Consider the following 24,628-nt stretch of genomic DNA (forward strand, 5'->3'; position numbering starts at 1 on the left):
AATAGGATGGGAGCTTGCCAACATTCTTGGAGCCTCCACAGAGGAATGATATGGGTCATGTCCACTTGAGGTTTGTTCACGCAATTTTCTTTCTTTCTTTGTGACATGGTCTACTATATTGCTCTTGCTGACTTGAAACTCATGATGTAGAACAGGCTGACCTAGAATTTACAGTTACCTTCCTCTGCCTCCTGAGTGCTGGAATTAACGGCAAGTGCCACAGTGCTTGAACCAAAGTTTTTTAAAGGGTTTATTTTCATCATTTTAAATTATATGTGCATACTTGAGTGTGGTGCCTGTAGCAGGCAGAGGCATCAGAGCTCCCTGAAGTTGGAGCTACAGGTAGATCTGAGCCACCTGACATGGGTGCTGTACATTCTCTTTCGTGCTAAGCCATCCCTCAGCCCCATCCCACTATAGTTCCTTAGTCAAGTTGGATGTCAGTGGGATGAATCAAGCAAGAGAGGATATTATGAACTCAAACAGGACATCAGAACAGGGTGAGTGGTAGGAGGGTTAGGAGCAGTGACCATCAGGGCGTCAAGGAAAACTGAAGTAGAAAGGAGCTGGGTTTTATCTTGGCTGGATTTCTCTGAGTCTCAGTGCCTGCTTGGGTAAAATGGGGCTAACAACAGCCAGTTAAAGTGGAGCTAACAGCGTTGCTATCTGCTCACAGGTTCATCTAAGTCTCTAAAAGTGTAACAAATACAAAAAGAGTCTGGGAAACACAGGGCATCCTACAACTAAATGAACATTCATCATACCATTCTTCTCATGAAGGATGCATAGGATGTCGTGTTATCCCTCGTCCTTCCACACAGCTCTTTGTTCCAGTTTATGAAGAGCTGCCCAGACTCCAATTTCAGCAGCAAGGGTGTCAACAGGACAGCTAGTGCTGTGGTTGCCCCAAACACTGCTACTAATTCACACCAATGTATCAGAAACTACCTAAGACCAACTCAATGAAAACGCCATTGCAGCGAGAGAAAGCCCCAGTCCACCAGATCCATAAAACACTGAAGTCCAGTGAAAGTAGTTCTCAAGATGGAGACTGTGCCTGCTCCAGACACACAGGGCAAAAATGAAACCTGGTGAGTTGTATCACATCTGACAGAAGGTTTTATTATCTCCCATTGACTGGCCAGGAGTTCCAACATCTCAGGTATTTTTATGACCTCTGAAGACCAGGAGTCCTTAATGCACCAGAGCTCTGCTACCATGGGATGAAGGTAAGAAAATTGAAAGCCTTTCGTATTTTGTTTTCCACTGAGAGTCTGAGCCGATTTTTCAAGATATTCTGGACAGTGTGTGTGATGTTTTGTTTTAATTTCAAGCTGATCTTGTTCACTGTGGTTTTTATAATTCAGGTCCTTCTCACTCATTTACTGCAGTTCATACATTCCTAGTTGTCTCTAAGTTAAGTGAGACAATCTACCCCTAGTGGTCTCAGGTACCCACCTCTGTCTCTAAGTGAGACAATGCATCCCTAGGGGTCTTGGATACCCACCTCTAAGACTGTCTGCTACATGTCACTAGATGAAAATTCCCAAATCAGAACTCAGAAAATGCCAAGAACTATGCATAACTAATGGAAGAATGGTACAGACACAGATCTGCCTTCTCCCAAATGCCCCCATTTTTTTCTCCTGCCATACCCCTACTGGATTTAAAGGGAAAAACTAATACAATTCCAGCTAAAAAGGAGGAACATGAGGAATCAGACCTGGTAGCATCCCCTGCCCTTCCCCAAGTTTCAGATGAGTGATGTCAGGAGTAGGTAGGAAATAATACGATCTGAGAAATAAGATGGAGAGTCTTCTGCATGTCTGAGAGGCAGGGCCTTAGTGAATACCTTCCAGGAAGAAATATCTTTGAAAATAAAAATTTAGAATCTCATACAGAGATTTGCCCTTCAACATTTCCTTACTTGGGTTGCTGTAGGGTGACCCGGTGACTGGAGGTAGAGCAGTATGGATGTCAGTACCATGTAACCACAGGGATGCAAATCCAAAGATCAAGTTCAACGTGTCCAAGATGACACATACATACTCTAAAGGTTGGCATCTTCTGCATGTGTTCCTCAGTACCCCCTCTGGATGCCCAACATACCATTTATGCTTTACTCCTAGATCTCTGTTGTTATACATTAGAAACATCCGTTACTTATATTCCTCCTTAGATGCTGGCCTGTCTCCATAAACAAGTTCTCTGGAACTTCTGGATTGTCTCTATGATGGCAGAGAAATGTATACAGCTCCTACCCATCCCCAGGGCACCAGCATCAAGCAAGCACACTGGCCTGAAGCTAGATCCAGATGGTGAGTTGGCAGGAGCATTCCAAGAAAACAGTGACTCAAACCTGCAGTCATACCGTGTGGCTAATTGTTACATAGGCCTCCCACAGAAAGGGCAACTTTAATACCACAGGGCTCTCTGGGAGCCAATTCTATGTAATAAGTGGAATCAAGGAAAAGAGAATCAAAGTGTCCCAGCAAGCATTAGCAGCAGCCGTTATCCCCACCTTCTCCCAGGTCTCAATTGCTCATGGGACATGGGGGAGTGTTTCACCCCAGGGGCCATTGTGCATGGAATTCACTATCACTTTTATAATGGCTCAAAGTTCAACCTAACATTAAGCAGAAGGTAGGAACATAAGTCTTTCAGCTCATTATGTAACTTGGGAGTATTTCCCATACTGATTGGATGGGAGAATGTTCCCATTGAGATTTTTTTCTAATGAAGTGGAAAATAGCATGAGATAGAAATTTAAAGAAATGATTTAATGTGAACTGTTGAAATTAATTATGTTTCTCCCCAAATTAACAAATAGCTAAGAAAAAATTCAAGGGTGGATGAAAAACATCCTAATCAAAGGGGTAACTTCATTCTCCCAAGGGGCACAAATCAAGTTCAAAGCAAAAGAAAAACAGAAAGATTAAAAAGAGGGAGGAAGCCCACTAGTTAGAATATTGCTAATGACCCAGAAAAAAAGGAACCAAGAAAGCTGTCTAAAATAAACGAAAGGACAGGGACTCTCCACTAGAACGGTCACTGGGAACCAGCAGATCCTTTTGTAAAGAACTGCACAGCTCTTTGAGCAGTCAAAGGTTAAACAGGGTCGGCAATACAAAACCCAGATGGGACGGGCATTTACCCTTACTGTCTCCTGTGAGCATCGTCTGTACCATGAGAAACTTGACCCACTTTAGAACAAAGCTACCCACATGACAGTGAATAGACCCTGCCACATTTGTTCAGAAAATCTGCCTCCCTCACAGGCCACCACGGCTTGATATTTAACTAATAAAGACGAAAGGAGTGACTGAATTAGAACCAGGAGAAGGGCAGAGAAATAGCCTCATCGTGACTCTGCATCATAGAGCTTTTCTGCTCTAAGGGGAGAGAGAGACCATAGAAAGCTTTTAAAATGGACAGGATTGGATATACAAAATGTGGTCAGGGAAGTCCCACCCCTCTGCCTACTAAAGGGGTAGAGGTGTGCAATGCTCACCATGAGCATGTGGGGTGCTGAGCCTGGGAAGGGGTGTACCCACAAAGCAGAAGAGGTAATCGCTTGTACTTGAGGCCACATCCCTATTGTGATAGTGTCAGTTCATGGAGCCAAGTTATGAGTCCTGCCACTCAATCCTTGGTAAAGATCAGGAAGTGACAACTTGTGGACCAGCCATTAAGAAATTCAACTGGGCCGGGCGGTGGTGGCGCACGCCTTTAATCCCAGCACTCAGGAGGCAGAGCCAGGCGGATCTCTGTGAGTTCGAGGCCAGCCTGGACTACCAAGTGAGTTCCAGGAAAGGCGCAAAGCTACACAGAGAAACCCTGTCTCGAAAAACCAAAAAAAAAAAAAAAATTCAACTGGAAAAACATTCTGCCTTCAGGAAGTGAAGATGACAGCTAGGCCTAAGCCAATCTGCTGTGACTGTCATTTGAAAAGGGAAATCACATTCCATGCCCTCGGTGATGAAACTCCCTTCCAATAATTAAACAGAAAGTGCTGTGCTTGCGGCTGTCCTGGGGTTGGTGTGGACACTAAGGACACTTTATGATCTTACATATCTCTTAGTTTCTTGTGGGAAGCTGCCTGGATAAAGCATGAGAACAGGTGGCCCTTGCATAGCTGATTCCATTTCTTTTGTAGCTGAAACCATGCTTCTCTGCCACTTTCCCACAGGGCCTCTCTGCCCCTTACCTTCACAGTATGCAGAGTTGCCCTGCGCAGAGATGTAGCCGTTCTTGCACTCACACGTCGCTTTTGTATTCCAGTTTTTGCATTCCGAGTTTTCTCCACACTTAGGTGCTTCTGCACAGAAGTTATGACCTACAGGACAGAAAGAATGTTTTAAGTAGGGAAATGAAGGGGAAGGAGGGTCTCTAAACAATAAAGCATGCAGTACTGTGTACATGTGAGGGTTCATGGAAATAGACATGGCAGCATGGCAGACTAAGCTGAGTAGGAGCTATAGGGCAGGAACAAGAAACTCTGGACTGTCCCATTTGACAGAGTTTCCTGATACTCCTGATACTGCCTGATTTGCTAAGCTCCTTCCTGCCTGGGAGTCACAGCCATGCCGATCTGAGTGGTCCCATTGTTTCTTACAGTTATCTTCATAAACAACGTGTGATGTGTAAAACAGGATGCATAACAAATATGTGGATATACAAAATATATTTGATCTAATGTGAATGTTATCAGTATACATCTGCCAGGCTTCACTACTTTGTACATAGCTATGATCTTGTCAAACACTGGTATTATTTGTAAACTAATACTTTGTTTGACCCATCTTCAACCTCCCGTAAATGCAATCATACTGTATATATTCTTTTGTATGTCATTATTCATATTAATATACTTTAACCATGCCAGTGTTCGTGGGTATTCATCTGTCAATGCTGTATAGTATTTCAGGGTTATGAACAGTCTGTAATTCACATTTATGTACTTTACTGAATCAATATTGGAGTTATTTGAATGTTTTGGAATATAAAATGGATGCTAAAATATTAGTGAACATATCCTGGGGATCATGTTTCAAAGCCAATTTTGTCTTGTTTTGTCCCACACATCTTCCAGAATCCCTGCTATCCCTTGCAGGATAGTTATATTACTTCCTCAAGTATCTACTAGAAATCTCTTTAGTGGGGATCCTCAGATAGTTCTGAACTTAATTTTAACTTTTGTCAAATGTTCAAAAGCTGGGTGTCATGGCACATACATTGTACTCCAATCACATAGGAAGCTGAGGCAGAATGATCACAAGTTCACCAGCAGCCTTTACACAGCAAGACAGCCTCAATCAATCAGTCAATGAATCAATAACAGCACTGTCCTCATATTTGAAAACTAATTCCACTCCATAGAGGTCTTTGATCTCAACATTTGAAGATATGATTCTGTTTTACAGTTTTCATATTGTTGTTTATAATCAGTAGTTATTCTCATAACCACTCCTTCCTGGGTGGCCATCCTCCTATCAAAGAAGACTTTTAAGCTTTATCTGGCTGGCTGATTGGTGAACGGAAGGTTGCCTTGGCTTGGTTTGATTTTCTAGTCTTTAGTTTTACTCTGGGTTCATGAGTACAAACTTGTTTTCTCACTGAGGATTCTTTGGGGGTGCAGCCTTTCCTTGCTTTGGGAAAGTCTCAGCACCTCTCTTCTCTTTTCTTCAGTGTTTCCATCCAGAATTCTAACTGGGTCACATGACAGGATCTCTCTTGATTCTTAGAATTACTGTCATGTGATCTATATCCTTTTTTGTTCTCTCTTTGCTGAATTGCAGTGATTTCTCTGTATAACTTTCAGTTCATTAATTCTCTCTCAGGCTGTGTCACATTCTGCCTCAGTCTCTCAAATAGTTTTAAATTCTCCTTATATTTTTAGTCTAGAATTCAGTGTGGTTCTTTTTAATCTGCTTGGTCAATTTGATAGCACATTGTCTATTCATCTTTTAATCCTTTAGACACACATTATGCTGACGCTCTCACTATAGTCTGACTGTGCATGCAATTTGCTGATCATCACTGATAGTGACTTACTTTCTTTCCTTTCATCGTACATGAGTCTTTTCTTTTTGAGCTCATATTGTCTGAAATTGAATATGTAGGAACTATTCCTGACTTGGGTTACTTGGTATTTGTGTTACCTCCTGCCAGGGGCCTGAAGGAATTATCAACACAAGATCACTTTAAACTGTATCTTTGCCTTGGGGTGAGTACTGAGCCACACAGATAGGATATCCTCTGGCCCTAAGCTTTCTGGGATGCCACATTTCCTCCTATAGACCCCAATCTAGATTCAAGACTGACAGGCAAGCTTTTTCACTCTCTGAGGGAATCACCGTTAGAGTACCAGGCTGTCTCTCCTGTCTATTAGAAGTCATGCAGAAAACCAACAGAGATGAAAAACTGCTCTCAGGGAAAACACCAACTCCAGCATGCTTCCTGACCTCAAGGGCATCACACTCCTATAACATGGCTGCTTTCTCTTTCTTGTTATACCCCTCCTTCCTCTACTGCAAGACCTACTAAATTAAAAAAAATCACAAGCTATATAGCATCAGGGGATTGAATTAGGAGGCTAGGCTATATAAAAGTATAGGTCAAATATGGTCAGATATGTGAAGGTCCTTTATCACCTTTAAACCTGGACATTCTGAGTACACTAATGATTATGCTACATCACATACAATCGTCTCACAGGAAACTGCACCTAGGGATCAAGAAACCTCATGTATAATTCAGAGTCTGCAGCTAGCAGACACTGCACATTGCCTCTCCTGCTTCAGTACATACAGAAAAGACGACGGTGGTGATTTCAAAATGCTGCTGAGACCCTCAGCCGAGACAGGCAGTTACAGAGAGATCGTGTCCCCTGACCCTCTCGCACACAGAACAATTACCCTTTTACGTTTGGCATATGGATTATGGAAACTACAAGCTCTGGCTTGAAAACTATGCAAATCCCCAGACTAGGTAAAATTACATTTTAATTCCTTTAAGTAAGAAGATTCTAGAATTGTCACTCTTCAAAAACAAATTTAAACCAACAGCATTTAGCCAAGTTATAGTAACAAGATTCCTGCACCTGTAATATGCCTGATATTACTGTAAATGTTTTAAATAAGAGTGATTGTATTACTGACATGTTGTTGAAGAATTCAGAGCCAATTAACATAAAATACTTGAAACAGATCCTGATAGGTACTAAAGAAGTTGATACTAGGTACCTCCTCTATTGGTTCTGTTGATAGTGGTGATGGTGGTGATGAGGATGGTGGTGGTGGTGGTGGTGGTGGCTATTTTGCCAACAGTAAAAGCTAAAGTTCAAAGTAAACTTAATACTGTTGTTACCTCAACTGCAAGATAAGAAAAGCTCAAACTCAAACACGTGAGAGAGGATTGGAGGATGGACAAGGGGTATTTTTATTCTATGTTGTAGAAAGGACTCTGTACCTCCATGATATTAATAGCTTCAAGTACACACAACATTAGTGCTTTGTTCTGGGTTCTCTCTCCTCCAGCCCGGGTGGTACCTGAAGGACCACTCGGTTGATATCAGCAGACACTAACTAGACTAAGTGTTCTAAGACAGGTCTCAGCCCAGGTGTCCAGGAAATGAGGAATGAGTGAAAGGAACAGCCATGGGAGAGGCACAGAGGCAAGTCTCAGGAACGCAGCAGACCCCCTGACCAGAGTGTTGCGACTGAGCTCCAGAATGGCTGCCTGCCTTGTCCTCTTTCCTGTAAACCTGGCTGGGTAGAGCTAAGAGGAAAGGCAGTTTGGCTTTAGGGTGTTCCTCTTACACACCTAACGTGCAGACTTTGGGGGAATGAAGCCGGTCCAATTAACTTGGACTCCCATGTACTTCCTTCCCTCGCACCGTAGATCCTCCATGATGGCAAAATCTAATAAAAGGTCAGAGGTATAGGGACTTCTTCGGACCTTAGAAAGTAGATTCATAGCCCTAGTGAAACTGACCAGATGCCAGTCACACTCAGGGGGACCCACCAACCAAAATCAGAACATGGTTTTATCCCTCAGAAACCTGGAAACTAACACTTGTGGATGCTTCTAGCAGGACTTAAAAGACTTGCAGTGATCATTACAACCAAAAGAATCTGCTGTCTCGCTGCCTTCGGGGTAATGTTAGGCATCATGGCTCTCTCTGCCTGAACCTCACTCTTTAAGTCAGAAGTCACCAGGTTTCCCGCCATTGCGATACGTGAACCCATACCAAATGTTCATCACTTAGCACATGTTTACTCTGTATCTGATTTCTTCATGTCTCATTTTTTTTAATACACGTATGTAACAGCCTGAAATAAAACCCTTCAAACATCATGAACATGTATTAAAACACCATTTTAGACCTCATAAAATATATAATTATTATTTACCTACTGCAAAACTTGAAAAATAGGCTTATGGCAAGGGAAACAGAAGACTTTCCAATGTGTCCTCTGAACGAAGATCTCAAGTTCAGCCACTCCACCTTCCTAGGTCAGAGCCCATGTCTGAGTCAGGTCTCTCATCAAAGCTTTCTAAGGGCTGAGGTGTAGCTCAGGGGGTAGACTGTCAGACTAGCATTCATGAGGCCCTGGGTTTCCATCTCCTTTACTACACAAATTGGGAATGGTGGTGCACACCTGTGATCCTAGCACTTGGGAGGTGAAGCCGGATCAAGAGCAAAGGTTCAAGTTCATCTTCAGCTATGTGCAAAGTTCAAGGCCAGAATGGGCTATCTAATATTCTGTCTTGAAAGAAAAAAGTTTTGTACTGTGCAGGCATAGCTGTGTGGATGTGTGACTCATAGATGAGTGTACCAATGGGCAGGCCAATGTCTCAGTGGGTACACTACTGAGTTAACAGATCAATTGGAGCAATCCTACACCACAAACAATTCAGACTCCATTAGGCCATCATATTTCTTCTTCAATCATTTTATTGATATTAATATTCACAAACCATTAGCTCTGCCTGTTGTAAGCAGATAGTTGATGATCTTTAGCAAATGTACATGGTTGTGAGTCAGTCTCAACACCCAGTTTGAAAGCACTCTCTTTCGCTGCTGGCCATCATCATCCATCAGGTACCTCCTCAGTATCTTAGCAGGCTGCCGGCTCATAAATTCTCTGTTGATTTTCTATTTCTATGATCCTTCAAATGTCTTTGTCTTATCTGATGTGTCTGAGTAGCGTGTCACTTAAGACACAAGCTTTCTGTTCTGAATATTTGTCATTATTGTCACCCAGTTCTCCCCTTTGCCCATTCATGTTCCAGTCAGAATTCACCACATCTTTGTCTCTGGATCAAAAGGGTCTGAGCCATGATCCCACTCAAAACTATCCTCTTTCTTTCTTCCTTTCTTTCATCCTTCCTTCCCTCCTTCCTTCCTCCCTTTCTTCCTTCTTTCTTTCTTTTTCTTTCTTTCTTTCTCTCTTTCTTTCTTTCTTTCTTTCTTTCTTTCTTTCTTTTTCTTTCTTTCAGCTTCAATAATTTCTTCTATTTACTTTTTAAACTTCCTTTTTTTTTTCAGTTTTTCAAGACAGGGTTTCTCTGTGAAGTTTTGGTGCCTGTCCTGGATCTCACTCTGTAGACCAGGCTGGCCTCGAATTCACAAAGATCTGCCCGGCTCTGCCTCCCAAGTGCTGGGGTTAAAGGTGCGTGCCACTGCCACCTGGCTTAAACTTTCTCTTTATTTATTCTTTGTGTCTTTCACATCATGTCTCCACATGACATCTCCCAGTCTTACCCATTTCCTACCACCACCCCTCAAATAAAACAAAATAAAATTTAAGAGAAGAAAGGGGGGAAGGAAGAAAGGGAAAATCTCAACGTGGAAGCTGCAGTGTGACACAGTGAGTCTCACAGTAAACACCTGTATCTGCACATTTTTTACATGCATCTCGAAGAATCACTGGTCTGGTTCAAGGTCCCCAGTCTCTGCTGCACCATCAGCACTGGGCCTTCACTGGAACTCTTCCTGGACATCCCATTGCTGCCCTGTGTTGTGGAGACCTGCAGCCCTGGGTCTGCAGGATTGAAACACACATAACCCTCCCCCACTACACAGTGCTCCAGGAGACCACAAATGGGGTGGGCCAACACATAACCCTGGCTCTGGGCCTGGGTAAAAACTACCCTCTTTCTTAAGTATCAATTTTGTTCAATGTTTCTTTATATTTTTAGTTTTTTAGTTCTTTATTCTTTTGTAATTTTATAACTACATATGAAGTGCTTTGTATTCACCCACTCATTTTCCTCTCTACCCTGTTCTATTCCTACAAAACCCCTTGTTCTTCCCAACAAGTATCTTGTGTGTGCATGTGAGTACATGTGTGACACACTGCATTTTATTAGGGCCATTTGCCTTAGGATGGGTGGCAAGTTATTCCAGAGTGTGGTCAACATAGCAGTGGCTACACTACTGAAGAAAATGATTCCCCATCTCCCAGCAATTATTAATCACCAATAGTTTTTCAGGAACGGGTAGGGCCTCACAACCCTGTTGCCCAACCACAATTGATTGTTGACATACCCAGCTGCAGTGAACGTATGAGTGCCACAGCCTTGTCGTGTCCAGAAGACCACCTGTTACCAGACTCTTCCCTATCCTCCAGCTTATCCATTCTTTCCATACTCCCTTACATGCTGTTCCTTGAGCCTCAGAGGAAGTTATACACACATCTCATTTAGGGCTCAGCACTCAGTTATTCTCAGTTCTTTGAGCTGTTAGGAGTCTCTACCTTAGCCACCACACAGTGCAAAGAGAAGCTTCTCTGACCAAAGCACTAATTACAGGGATAAACATAAATATTAGAAGGCAGTTTGACAACATTTGCATTTTACGAAAACATCCATGGTAAGCTCCCTGCCAAAAGCCTATGACCTCCCCAGACATGTAGGGAAAAGGAAACCCTTATTCACTCTCACTGGGAGAGAAAACTGGTGCAGCTATTATTAAAGTCAGTGTGGATGTCTCTCAAAAAGCTAAACATAGAACTACCACCTGTTCCACCTACATCACTCCTGGATATATACCCAAAGACAGCCACAGAGATACCAAGGCATTCATAATTATAAACATTTCTGATCTCTGTTCACAAAAGGAGGGGTGAGAATATTAATTAAAACTAAGGATATATGAAAGAACAACCTATGGAAACATACAATTTTATAAACTAACAAAATATTTTTTAAAGACAAAGATAAAGACTGGGACTGATGTATCTGCTACAGGGAATAATGCTGCCCTAGAAACCATAGTTATTAAACCAAAACTCCAGTGACAGGTGTGGGATACCACCCTATGAGTTGTTGGTCATAGGGGCCCTGGTGGGACCAAAACCAACACAAAGTACTGCTATTGCCCTTGGGGCCCACCAGAACCAAATGGCTTGACCCTGCTTCTGAAGACACCAAACACGTTGGTTGTAAGCTATAGAGAAGTCAAGCTGGCAGTGAGCTGGATGTTAGATTTCATAATGCCCAAGAGTGCTATGCAGACTATTGAAGAAAGTACAGCTAACAATAGTCTTATCAAGTTATGAACTCTGTGAGCTACAACACCAACCCACCAGGTAAGCTGTGTCCACTGGTGTAATAATGGCCTGGCTGTTATGTGGATAACCAACTGCTTTCCAGCTGGAGTAGAGACACACTCCACCAAAGGGAAATCATGCCTGACATAATAAACCTGGTAATCATGTTATCTTTATGGATTTAGAAGATACAACTAAATTAAGAACACACACACAAATAAGTAAACAAACAAGCCATTATTCAAGTATTTATTTTACTGTTTTTAAGAAGTGACTTTTGAGTCTTTGAAATAACTCTGAAATTAGAATTAGATAAGTGGCATCTTTAATTTAGAATTTGTCCAAATGTCCAAAACACTTTAATTATAAAATCTGCTATTCATTGACTTGTTCCTTCATGTCTCCTAACACATAGCTAAACATGTTACACATATCACCTCATTAAACCCTCACAACAACCTGGAAGATTACTATCCTCAATTTACAAGTTAAGAAGATGTGGCAGGGAGTTTATATACCCAAGGTAAAACCATGAGTAACTGACAGTCACAATTTGACTCTAAAGTTCTTATTAGGACGACTGAGAAAATAAGTCTCCTAACATTTAAATACCTGAGGGCATAATCAACCCCAGCAATATCCTCTCCAATGATGCTTGTAGATTGTAATTTTTCTGGATCTATATAGTACCTGAATAAAGTTCAAGAATAGGCTTAAAAAACAATTTTTAAAAATTGTTCATTGCAGGTCTGCCAATCTGTTCCAATCAGAAACTTTCATGGACATAAGCTGAGAGTATCTACTTCTCTCCATGAGCAATAGTGAGGTAATCACAGCCCCCTCTAACAGCACAGAAAACAATATTGACTCTCTAGCATGCCTGGTTTTACTTATGTTGTGTCATTATAGGGAACAGACCACTGCCTATCAATGTCCCTTTCCATTCCAGCCTCAGAGCTATCTCACAGCTCACCAGTGAAAGCTGAACTTTTGGTCTAATTCCCAAATCTGCATCTCATAGGCTCTCTCCAGTCCTCTTTGGCACCTTTGTCTACCCAAATGAGAGGAATGGAAGTCATATTAGCCTTCATCCCTGGAAAATCAGCCCTCCTGAGTCCCATCCGCTTCACCTTTAGTGTGTATGCATGCATGCATATATACACATATTCGGGTTTGCGTGTAAGTACATGTTGCTTTGCAGAGCTGGGATCACACTCGGAAACTCACTTGTCATGTGTAAGGCAAGCATTCTAACACTGAGCCATACATCAGTCTTTGTTCCAAAAATATATCTACAATTTATTGTTTCTCTTCATCTCCACGACCATATTAATGAAAACCTCTTCCCCACCCTACAATCCTCTCTCAAATGGAAACCATCTCATCTCATGGGCCTTCCTTCAACCCTTTGTCTTCCTCTGACTTACTCCCCACAGGATGACATATACCTCTCTCCTTCCTTCCTTCCTTCCTTCCTTCCTTCCTTCCTTCCCTCCATTCAAAATCTTGCAAGGGTTTTTCTTTTAAGAACAAAATCCTTAACATCATCTTCTCTCCGTTCTTTTAACTCCTCTAGTATTTTTTTTTTTAAATTTGCTTGTCATTTGTCATTGCTGCTACTGTTTTGTATGTTGAAGCAGTGCCTCTTATATCCCAGGCTAACCTCAAAAACCTTACGTAGCACAGAATGAGCCCAAGTATTGGGATTGCTGCACCATACTCAGTCTTTGAAATGCTGGGCACTGAGATGGGAGTATTCTGCATTGGAGGCAAGCTCTTTACATATTGAGGTACATCTCTCACCCCTCCTCTAGCATTTTCATCTTTTGTGTCTGATTCAAAGTCTTTGCAAACCCACTCTCTCTGATACAATAACTCAGCCTTCAAGTTAAGGTTAAATATATCCTACTCATGGGGCAATGGAAGATCTTGGTCAAAGGGTGAAGTATTTCAGTTAAACAAAAAGAGTAAGTTATAATCCTCTATTACACAGAATGTGGTTTATGGATGGTAATAATATATGCTGGAAAGTTCCTGAAAAGGGTTCATTTATAAGTTCTCACCAATCACACAAAAATGATGAGCAAGGTGGTAAGTATGTAAGATCAATAATTGATACATTAGATTGACTTAATAATTTCATATTGTATATACACATCAAAACATCATGCTGTAAATCTAAATACACATTTTATTTGTAAATTGTACCTGAATGAAGATTGAGAATATGTTATAAAAAATAATACATCAACCCTCCACACACACTTCACATTCAGAGAAACATTTCTTACTTCTCAAGTCTAAATTAAACACTATTATTCTCTCACAGGATGCCTTGATTTGGTTTGTAGCCGTTATCACAATGATTAATTATGGGATTATTTTTGCTTTTATTAGTAGATGTTTATCTCCCCACTAGAAGCTCACCTCACTGAGGGAAAGGACCGTGTAAATCTGCCCACCTGGCTAAGACAATCGCCCAATGGACTATAGGCACTCAGCTGATATTTATTCAGTTATTCACTAAATCCTCATTGTCTTCTCAAGCCAGAATTAAAAGTGTTTTTAAGATAAACAAACTGAGTCTGGAGAGGTTAATTGCATTCCCTTTGAGGATTGAACTGGTAGGTCATGGAAGAAATAGACTTATAAACACAAATATGACTCCTAGTTTCTCTCTACCACCCATTTGACAGGCCAGCCATCATTTCTATCATCGAGGGAAATTCAAGGAATGCCGACCCTGGCCTGGGGAAACCAGTATTCCATCAGCCACTGGCATTTTCCAGTGCATGAAACACCTGCACCTTCCCAAAGAAACAGATATTGTTTCTGACTTTAAGAACCACTCCATCATTTTTCCCTACCTGGAGATTCAACATCAGAATAAAAATAACTTGCCATTCAACAGAATGATGAGATGGTACTCAGGGATGGATACCAAGATGAGGAAGACCCAATCCAGAGACTTCAAGTGATTCAGATGAGCAAGTGCTCTGAGAAAGGCAGACAATCTGATGGAAGGCAGCATGAGGTGTCACTCAGGACACACACATGGCAAAGTGCCATTCATTCATCCTACAAAAACTTAGTGAACACAAAAGATCTACCCAGTTATTATTCTTGGCAATGGAGGCGAATCAAAAACTACCATAAGCCCAAACACAAAGCAGCAAGTGCCAATGTCATGTTCAAGGAAATTAATGAGGAAACATAAATAGTAGGTATGTCACACTTTCCTTATTGAGAGATTAAAAATCTAGACTCACTCTGTGGCCCTGTATCTGCTTTTCTGTAATAGTAACACTAGTGAACCAATCCTGTTTCGTTCAAACCATTTTACTCCATTATAATGAAACTCCTGCATTAACTCTCTCTCTCTCTCTCTCTCTCTCTCTCTCTCTCTCTCTCTCTCTCTCTCTCTCTCTCTCTCTCTCTCCATGATTATAATAAAATCATTCACTTCTCCTGCTTCACCCCGGGCTTCTGCCACAAATGATGGACATTATCTAAGTGCTTTGTCCTATGACCTTTTCTACAATAAAGACAGAACAAACCTGACTCCAGGCAGGACTTAGGTTTGCTGAAAGAGCTAAAGACTGACTCTATAGAGCAGTGGTTCTCAACCTTCCTAATGCTGAGACCCTTTAATACAGTTCCACATGTTGTATCCCCAACCATAAAGTCATTTTCATTATTATTTCATAACTGTAATTTTGCTACTTTTATGAATCATAATGTAAATATCTGTGTTTTCCCATGGTCTTAGGTGACCCCTGTAAAAGGGTTGTTCAACCCCCAAAGGGGTCGTGACCTACAGGTTGAGAACCACTGCCATGGAGGGAGCACAGCTTGCCCCAGGTCTCCTGACAGTAATGCACTCTTCACCAACAAGCTAAGCAGTTTAACTTTGAGTTGTGTAGCTGGGCATTCTGAACACACATTCTGAATCTCTCTACCCTAAGTCAAATTTCAGAAGGTCTTACCACTCCCATTCCCAACAACTTGCCCAACCTTGTAATTCACACAAGGAACAATGGCATGCTGGTCCAAGTGCCTCAGAGGTAGAGTTGGCGCCATCTACTCAATAGTTAAGAGAGATGCTTTATGAGAATTGAATATTCTTAGGGATCCCACTACCAGCATACATGACACAAGAGAAACCAGAGCCCTGGGGAATGAGAAGATCCCTTTAGCCTTCTGTGGACAGACCACTGTGCCTCCAGGACAGGACTGTCAAAGGAGAGTGGGCTCCACATCCTTGAAGGTTGACTTAGGAAGCACTCAGCTGCTTCTGAAATTATTGACACTTAACTGTCTTCCTGTCCAAGGCAACCCAGCCCTAGTTTCCAGTCTTCCCTCTGGATCAATGGAGCTCCTTCAGGGGTGCTGGAGACCCTCACCCACTACAGCACTTAGTGGGCACTGAATTCCTGTCTTCTCTAGACTGTGCTGTCCTTCGGCTGCTTCTGCTTACAGCACATCAGCTGCTCTGCAGCTGCTCCCTGTTAGCTCCCATTTGCAGGGCTCTTGATCTGACCCATCTGCCAGCATCCAGAGAACAACCGCTACCCTGAAACACTGATAGTTTCTCTGTGTGCACACAAGCCCACATTCTCATTAAATGTCTCCTTTCCAAATCTCTTTTACCTCTAATACCCTGAAGTCATCTCTAAGATCATTTCAATTATAAACCCACCTGAAATGATCAGGAAGCATGGGAGTAAAATTCACGTGATACCAGGATTCTTTGGGAGGATTTAATTGAAGAGCATAAAATCTTAAATAGTACAAATAATCTCAGCTAATTTCAGTCCAGGCCAGATGACAAGGCAAGTGAGCATGAATTAAAATTACAGATAAACACATTTGGAACAGATGTCGGGAAGAACTTTCTTCCAACACCCAAAGTCATAAACATGAAGCGAAACCCTCCAAAGTCATTGGCGATGCCGAAGACACAATTAGAGCTGCTTATGAGGGAAATAAAACTCTGAGGAGTGTCTGAGGATGCCAGGATGGGCCAAATGATTGGTGTGTTTTCCTGGAGCGGTCCTGAGAATGCACGGTCAAGATTATTAGCTTTTTTTTTTTTTCTCTTCTCAGCTTTTGAGTGAGAGTACCAGAAATCCATAGGCAATATTTCCTGCTGAGACTACATTCAGTCCTTCATTGCCTTTTTCCAGGAAGGAGCATAGCCGACACTCCAGTGTCCACTCTGCCTCTCCACCTCGTGACCTCACACCCTAAATGGACAGGCCTCTGCTATGGCCATTACCTCAAAGCAATGAGCATGAACAAATTTCACAGGTGGCTCTGAGGCCCTAGAGAAAAAAGCCACAGCAGCAGCCAGTCAGGGCCCCTCTGGGTGCTACACAGGTGACTGAGACCTGCAGACCCAGCAATAGCAAGGAGCCCCCAGCTGTGCCCATCATATTTGATGCCAGGCATGTGTCTTCCTAAACTGTTCTGTGGTCCTTTTCCTTCGTATACCATGGATGAGCACCGGTAGCCTTGTGGATGGAGCTGCCTGATCAGCTGGATCCTTTATCTTCCTTAAAGACAGAGGGAACTGTTCACAGCATTTGACATAACCCAAGATTTTAAAGAAGCAAGGTACCCAAGCCCCTGGTCTAAATTCCAAGTCAGCTGATGTACTGAACACTACAGATCACAATACATTGTTATACTTAACTATAAGATCTCAGATTCAAATTCTACAAAGACAAAAACAACAACAACAACAAAAAATAACACAACCACAAACTCAATGTAAAACAAGGTTCTGAATCTCTCATCTTGAATAGTCCTTGGAGCGGTGGTAGACACACAAGAAAATGTGTATCACTAATTTAAAAAAATAACATCATGGCCAAACTAATGAGTTATACCTTGAAGACATAAGTTACAACTCAGAAAAATGTTTTTTTAACACTATCGTATCCATGGAATATACAGAGTATATTATCCAGTGTTGAAAATGATGTTAACCCCCATAACCAAAAGGTCTACCCTGTCCCTCACATTAGAGATGTCTTAACATATGATCATTTAAAGCAATGTTATTTGTTAAGTTGGATATCTTTATGAACATTGCATAAACACTGACCTGGAGATGGAGGATGGTTCTCTGCAGTGCCCAGTCTATGCCTCTTGGATAAGGTAGCCTAACAGAGTCTTAATGAGAATAAATCTTGGAAAATGTCAAATTCCCAAAGCAGGCATGAGAACAGCTTTAATTCAAGCTTCCAAGGAGTAACATTTCAGGGGACAACATCCCTCAGCAAACAGACCTGACAGCCTCTGAGACATAATACACTTGGAAGCCCCTCTATGCAAGTGTATAGAGACTAGAGCCATTTGGGCTTCCATGATGAGTCACACCAGGGTGGCAGAAGCCACATGGCTGTATCACCCACAGAGCCAGCCCCAGACATAACACATTTCATCTCATCAGATCTCACATATCTGGGTGCCTACAGGAGATCTCAGTCCACAAAGCAAACAAGGGAGCATTCCTGTATACAGGAAAAGATGCTTTAACATGGGGCTGGAAAGATGACTCAGTGGTTGAGAGCACTGGCTGCTCTTACAGAGAACCCAGGTTCAATTCCCAGCACCCACAATGTCCCACAATTGTCTTTAACTTTCGTTCTAGGAGATCTGATGCCTTCTTATAGCCTCTGAGGCAACATATACAAGCAATACACAGATATACAATCAGGCAAGTACTCATGCACATAAAATAAATCTCTTATTTTAATTATTTTACAGAGATATTGAGTGGTTTTGCCTTTATTTACTTTATGTTTTGAGGAGGAGTCTCTGAAATTCATGTCATGTCAGAATAGTAATAGTTCAGGCCCCTCTTCATCTAAGACCCCACCCAGAAAACAGGAACTTGGGGTGAAAGATGAAAAACAGTAGATAACACAGGAGGAAGCTTGTCTCTCTCGGAACTATGTGATATTATTGTGGTACCACTAATTAGCCCTTAAGGAATAAATTGGAACTCAGAGACATGGAGTTATAGTGAGCATGGTTCAGGACCACAAATGTTGAGTTCACCAGGAAAGATCATTTAAGTCTTTGAACTTTATGGACACATCACAGCCCTATAGTGGAAGGATAATGGCCTTCCACTTGTGGTTGCAAGATGTGCAACCAGGAAGAAACATGTGGGCAAGAGAGCTCCTATTCTGTGACTCTAGGCTTTTGTCATGGAGAAGGAGAGGTAATGACAGTGGGGGTATCGAAAAGGCCCTTGATCAAAAATAACTTTTGTTTCATTTCTAGAACATTATTAAAGAATATGGCAAGCCGGGCGGTGGTGGCTCACGCCTTTAATCCCAGCACTCGGGAGGCAGAGCCAGGCGGATCTCTGTGAGTTCGAGGCCAGCCTGGTCTACAGAGCAAGATCCAGGACAGGCACCAAAATTACACAGAGAAACCCTGTCTCGAAAAACAAAAAACAAAACAAAACAAAACAAAAGAATATGGCAAACCTCTATGATGAGGGGAGGATGAAAAAGGAGCTAAATATGAGGTAACCTTAGACCACTGGATTGCCTTCTTTAATTCAAAAGCATCAAAGTTCAGTCAGAAAGGATCCAGCTAAATGGGTATTTGACAATGTGAGGGGTTGGAAATAGGTACAGATTCGAAATACAGCTTTTTTTTCTCTTTCTTTCTTTCTTTCTTTCTTTCTTTCTTTCTTTCTTTCTTACTTTTTTTCTTTTTTCTTCTTTTTTTTTTTTTTTTAGCAAGAAGAGAGTTTTATTAGAGTTTTAAAGAAAAATCCCAAGGGCAGGGAAGTTCTAAATCTCCGAGACTGCCCAGAGGAAGAGAATGGAGGACAGAAGGAAAGATACCATTTAAGTACATTTAGGTATAGTCTGCATGAAGGTCAGCTTCATGGCAGCCAGGAGCTATGGAGTGAGTGGTGTGGCAAAGAAGTCTGAAGTATTAGGGAAAGCATGCTTAAAGCAGAGTCAGAGGAGGAAAACAAGACAAGTTATCCTTCCCTGGGAAATTCAGGGAAGTGGTAGACTTATGAAGGCCCACAACCATAGCTCTGTTACAGTGGCAAGAATTCTGGGAATGAAAAGTACAGTATCTCATTAAAGGATTGAGCAGCCTACCTACCTCTTTAGCATGACTTGAAGTGAGATGCCTTCCCCAAGGTTGTTTCTGGGCCAGGTGACTGACATCAGGTCTTCACTCAGGCTAGACACTGACCAGATATCACTTAATGAACCTTTACTGCGAATAGCTCTGATTTTAACTGGATTAGCTTTTAAAGATTTGTAATAAATTCTAGGTTATCCTAATCCAACTAATTCTCCTTGAGTAAAAAGTTCACAGAAGAAGCAATGCTTGAGCTGACATTTGAGGATAGAGGAGTAAATTTGGTAAGGAAAGGGATTCCAGAAAGAGAAAATGAAATAATTTCTGACCCAGGAATTAATTAGCAATCGAGTATCACATGTTTGAGTCATTCTTCTTTAAAATAGAAGTTTGCATATGAACCTGTTCTAATAAGTAAGAATTCACCATGAGCCATTATCTGTAAATAAGGAAATTGGCCCATTAAATTCTGAGAGATGAAGGATAAATAAAATGTCAGGAAATGGGCTGGAGAGATGGTTTAACAGTTAAGAGCACTGGCTACTCTTGCAGAGGACCCTAGCTTGGTTCCCAGCACGCACGTGCGCGCGCGCGCACACACACACACACACACACACACACACACACACACACACACAGAGCAGCTCACAAACATCTGTAGCTATAGTTCCATGGAACCCAACACCCTCTTCTTACTTCTGTAGGCACCAGGCATGTACATAGTACACAGGCATACATGCCAGCCAAATACTTGTGCACATAAAATAAAATGAATAAATCTAAAAAAAGTATTTTAAAAGAAATTAAGTGAAGAAAAGTAAAAGATACAGAGGGTTTAACTTGCCATACTTCCCAAGAAACCCGCTCCCTGAATCTTTTCTGAACAAAAGAAACTCTCACCTATACAAGCATTTCCAAAGAAAACTGTCACCCTCTCCCTCCAGATATTTAACAGAGCAGAGAGCATGCATGGAGGCAGAAAGGAAAGCCACAGGTCCACAGCTTGGCCCCGACTAGGGTGGACTCAGTGAAGTCTGCCCCTGCCTCTTGTTCCTCTACACCTGAGCCAGGTTTGGCAACAGCTACCACAGTGCTTTGAGGGGCAGGGGAGAGCCAGGTGTACCCGAGGGACAGCTCCTGGCAGCCTTGCTGATAAACGGTGTGAGCACCAGACAAGCACAAGCAGAGGCAGGGGCACCTCTTGTAAACTGTATCAGAACAATGAAATTCCTCTTGAGTTTCTGTGCCCTAATCAATGTTCTGCTCTAATGAAGCCATTAATCAGAAAGGATCTGCATAAACAGAGGCCCACTTGGCACCTCAACAAATAGCCAGTGATGGATTTTACATTAAATTATAAGACCTACCTAACAACCTTATTGGTTCCCAATAAATGCATCTCTTTGAAAATTCAACTCAATATTTAGGTAATTCTAAGATCTCCCAGCTGCAAATAAGCTTCTAGTCATGTGTCCTATAGCTCTTCCCTCAGAAAGGAGACACACCCTCCAGGAGGGAGGCTCATAAGACTCCAGAAGTTAACTAAATTCACGAAGCTCCAACACTTAACAGGCTTGGGTGGCTCAGAAAGAATGATCCTGTGAGTGACCCCTCACTCATGATCCTGTGAGGGACCCCTCACCCATGATCCTGTGAGTGACCCCTCACCCATGATCCTGTGAGGGACCCCTCACCCATGATCCTGTGAAGGACCCCTCACTCATGATCCTGAGGGTGACCCCTCACCCATGATCCTGTGAGGGACCCCTCACCCATGATCCTGTGAGTGACCCCTCACCCATGATCCTGTGAGTGACCCCTCACCCATGATCCTGTGAGTGGCCCCCTCACTCATGATCCTGTGAGTGACCCCTCACCCATGATCCTGTGAGTGGCCCCCCAGCCATGTTTCTATAACTCACTCTAATAAACTCATTAGTTCACCAAGATAGACTTGGGTGGAATTATTTCTTCAGTCTGTCCCCAGTGCCCTATCTGGAGTGGGCAGACATTTGTTATCTCCCTAGGAAAAAGTCATGGATAGGAGAGGCATGTAAGTCAGGGCACAGTTATCTGTCCCCGATTCTACAGCCATTCCATGGATCAATGAGATTTTACATACCAGAACTCTCTCCTCACCAACCACTGAGAGCAATCACAACTTCAGATGAAAACACATCAGAATAATATACGTTTTCCATATATATCAGAAGGTGCTGGATATGGAGTCAGCCAATCAGGACCTGCTACCAGGAGCTCCTATAGTTTTGGACACTGCTGTGCCCACTCAGACACCTACACGCCTGGCCTGCCTCCTTTTGTGCGGCAGGGGCAGAGTTAAGGTGATATAATAGAAAACTGCTCTGCAAAGGCTAAAATACTCACTTTGTAACTGTATAGTAAGAAGGAAAAATGTTGCTAATGCTTTCTAGAAAAAAAGGAGGAGGAGGGGAGGTTTGGAAGGATTAAATGTGAAGTGACCTGAGCCACACTGTTAGACTCTGGGTCCTCCTTAACTCAGAAAGCAAAACAATTCTGTTGGGGGGGGGGGGCTCTAGCCCGGTGGGTTTGGGAGGTCTTAGGATAGGCACAGTTATGAAAGAGTAGTTATGTTTAACCGGATTGGTGTGTTAAGATTTTGAATAAATTCTACGTTCTCCCAACCCATCTAATCCTCCCTGAGTGAGAACTTTGGGAAAGAATCAATTCATGAGCTAACAATCAAAGACATAAGAATAAATATGATAAAGAGGGTTCAGAAAGAAGAAAAGGAAACAATGCCTGCCTGAGAATTGATCAGCAAGCGTGCTTATTTGAAGTCTTGAGTCACTCTGAGTGAGAACTGGCCCAATGATGAGGCAGGGAGGAACACCGCTCAGTCCCACTCAGTCCCAAATGTAATAATGAGGGTAATGGTTGGTATTACAGGCACTATCATTTGCTTTAATATAGAAACGACCGCTTATTGGATGTCTGTCACACGCTGGGCCCTCTGCTCATGCTCACGCATTATCCCGTTTAATTTTCACAGCAGTCTTATGAGGTGGATGCTATTATTACCCTCATTTTACAATTGAGGAGACGATCTCTGAGAAAAGGGAATGGGCTCTGCCAAGTCTTGGAAATCAGGGTGGCATGAGCAAAGCAAGCTGCCATCTCACCACTGTCCGTTAAACCTCTGTGCCAACCACCAGCCCCACCCAGAAGCCTCGCCCAAGCTCACTCACCTCGGCAGACCCTACAGCACTGATTCTCCGGAAGAATGTGGTCCTTTTCGGAGCAGTTCAAAGGAGGGCAAGCTTCTGTGATTTTCACCAAGACTCCACCCTAGAAGCCAAATACCGGGAAAGAGTTAGTTCCTATGCAGAGCCAATCACAGGAGCTTCTAACGGTCCTTGTCACCAGATTGCAAAGGTAACCAGCCTGATACTAGGAGCCTTCTTGGGAATTCCACTGAGAAGGACAATCCCGCAAGTTAGATTAGTGAGTCCCAGGAGGGAAAGCAAGCTTCCTTTCTGTATCAGAACAGCTTGGGTTTCAACAAGTTCCATTCACTTTTTTAGTCTCTTTTTCAATGCAAGAGGATGCCCACGGGACATGCTGATAATTTCTAACAGCTGACAGCTAAGTGTGGTGGCCCCCTGTGTCAGGTCCTGAGATTTATGCTGTAATTGCAATAATTCACTTTGTATAACCCATGTTGTGTACAACAGGCTTCTGTGAAGCAGTTCCCCCTTTCTATGGGCCACAGGCTTGTCATCAGACATCAACAGGGCATCTTCCTAGTTCTCGGTGAACTTATAATTCGAGTGGAATGAGATATATAATTCCTAAACTAGGAACATTAATACAGCACAAAAGTTCCTTTTAAAATGTGCTCTGATAAATGCAATGTAATATGCTACACAGTCTAATTAGTTCTGCCCAAATGGGGAAATTATGAAGGTGCCACATTGAAGGGAACTTGAATAACTAAATAAGAAAGAGATTTTACAAGGTACATGGGTATGAAAGAACATTGGGCAGATGAAAAATAGACTTCCTGGCTGTAAATAACATAACTTACAACAATGTTGCTAAATATTCAGCTACTGTACACTCATGGCCACACTGATCTCAGGTTCTTCCTGTTGGTGTGAGTGGTGTCTGCATTTAGTTTTATGTTGAATTTTTAAAATAAGTCCATGAATTTCTTTCTTTTAAAAAGTTAAAGGCACTCTTACTTTATCTAAAAGCATTTAGTTTTTCTATCCCATTCTTTGCAAGGATGTTTAAGACAGCCAAGAAAAGGGACCTCACTTTAGCCCAAAAGGCAATCCCAGACACAGGTTGGTGGAGGGGGCGGGGGAGACAGGACAGAGCTGCACCACCAGGAGGGTAGGAGAGATGGGCATCATGTTTTATGTTTCCAAGAGACTCGCCACTCCTCTGACCACACCACTCCTTCCCAGTTCTCTGGTTTGACAGAATGGACATTCATTCCTAGAGATAGCTGCACACAGACACAACCTTAAATGCCAGACAGGAGACACAAGACTCTTCTCTGAGTGCCGTCATGTTGGTAGCCCAAAGTGAGCCACAGGCCTCAGCTACTCATCTTAGGGTCGGTTATCCTCAACATGACTTCCTCTTCTTTCTGGGACTTTCCTACCCAGCCAGCCTTGTCCCCAGCATTCTCTCTCGTATCTTTGTTCTCTGGTGCTCTTTCCAGACTCTTACTTCTCTCCTGATTCCCTGAGGGACTGGCCCGAAGATTCAACAGCTGACCCTGTTATGTTCGGCCCTCTTCTCCCATCTCCTCCCACCAGAATCTACCCTCATTCCTCAAGTCAGACGACAGTGGGCAGCAAGCAATGGGTCTAAAATAGCTGTGGACATCTGAGTCAAACCAATTAGCACAAGGCAACAGAGCCTAAGCACCTTCCTGTCGGGAACTGCACTGA

At 42.5% G+C, this 24,628-nt stretch overlaps 1 protein-coding gene across 2 annotated transcripts in view; it reads right to left on the minus strand.

Moving 5' to 3' along the window:
• The window catches only part of Nell1 (neural EGFL like 1), an 839,269-nt gene that overhangs the window by 554,323 nt on the left and 260,318 nt on the right, over positions 1-24,628 (minus strand). For both annotated transcript variants that reach the window (XM_052761990.1, XM_052761989.1), the window contains exons 11-12: positions 22,913-23,012; positions 4,208-4,336 (exon numbers count right to left, since the gene is read on the minus strand). In XM_052761990.1, the coding sequence (XP_052617950.1) occupies positions 4,208-4,336; positions 22,913-23,012 (229 nt within the window). The remainder of the gene's footprint in view (positions 1-4,207; positions 4,337-22,912; positions 23,013-24,628) is intronic.

The sequence above is a fragment of the Peromyscus californicus genome, unplaced genomic scaffold (genome assembly GCF_007827085.1).
Source record: "Peromyscus californicus insignis strain IS unplaced genomic scaffold, ASM782708v3 Scaffold_4__1_contigs__length_199733344, whole genome shotgun sequence".
Lineage (NCBI taxonomy): Eukaryota > Metazoa > Chordata > Mammalia > Rodentia > Cricetidae > Peromyscus > Peromyscus californicus.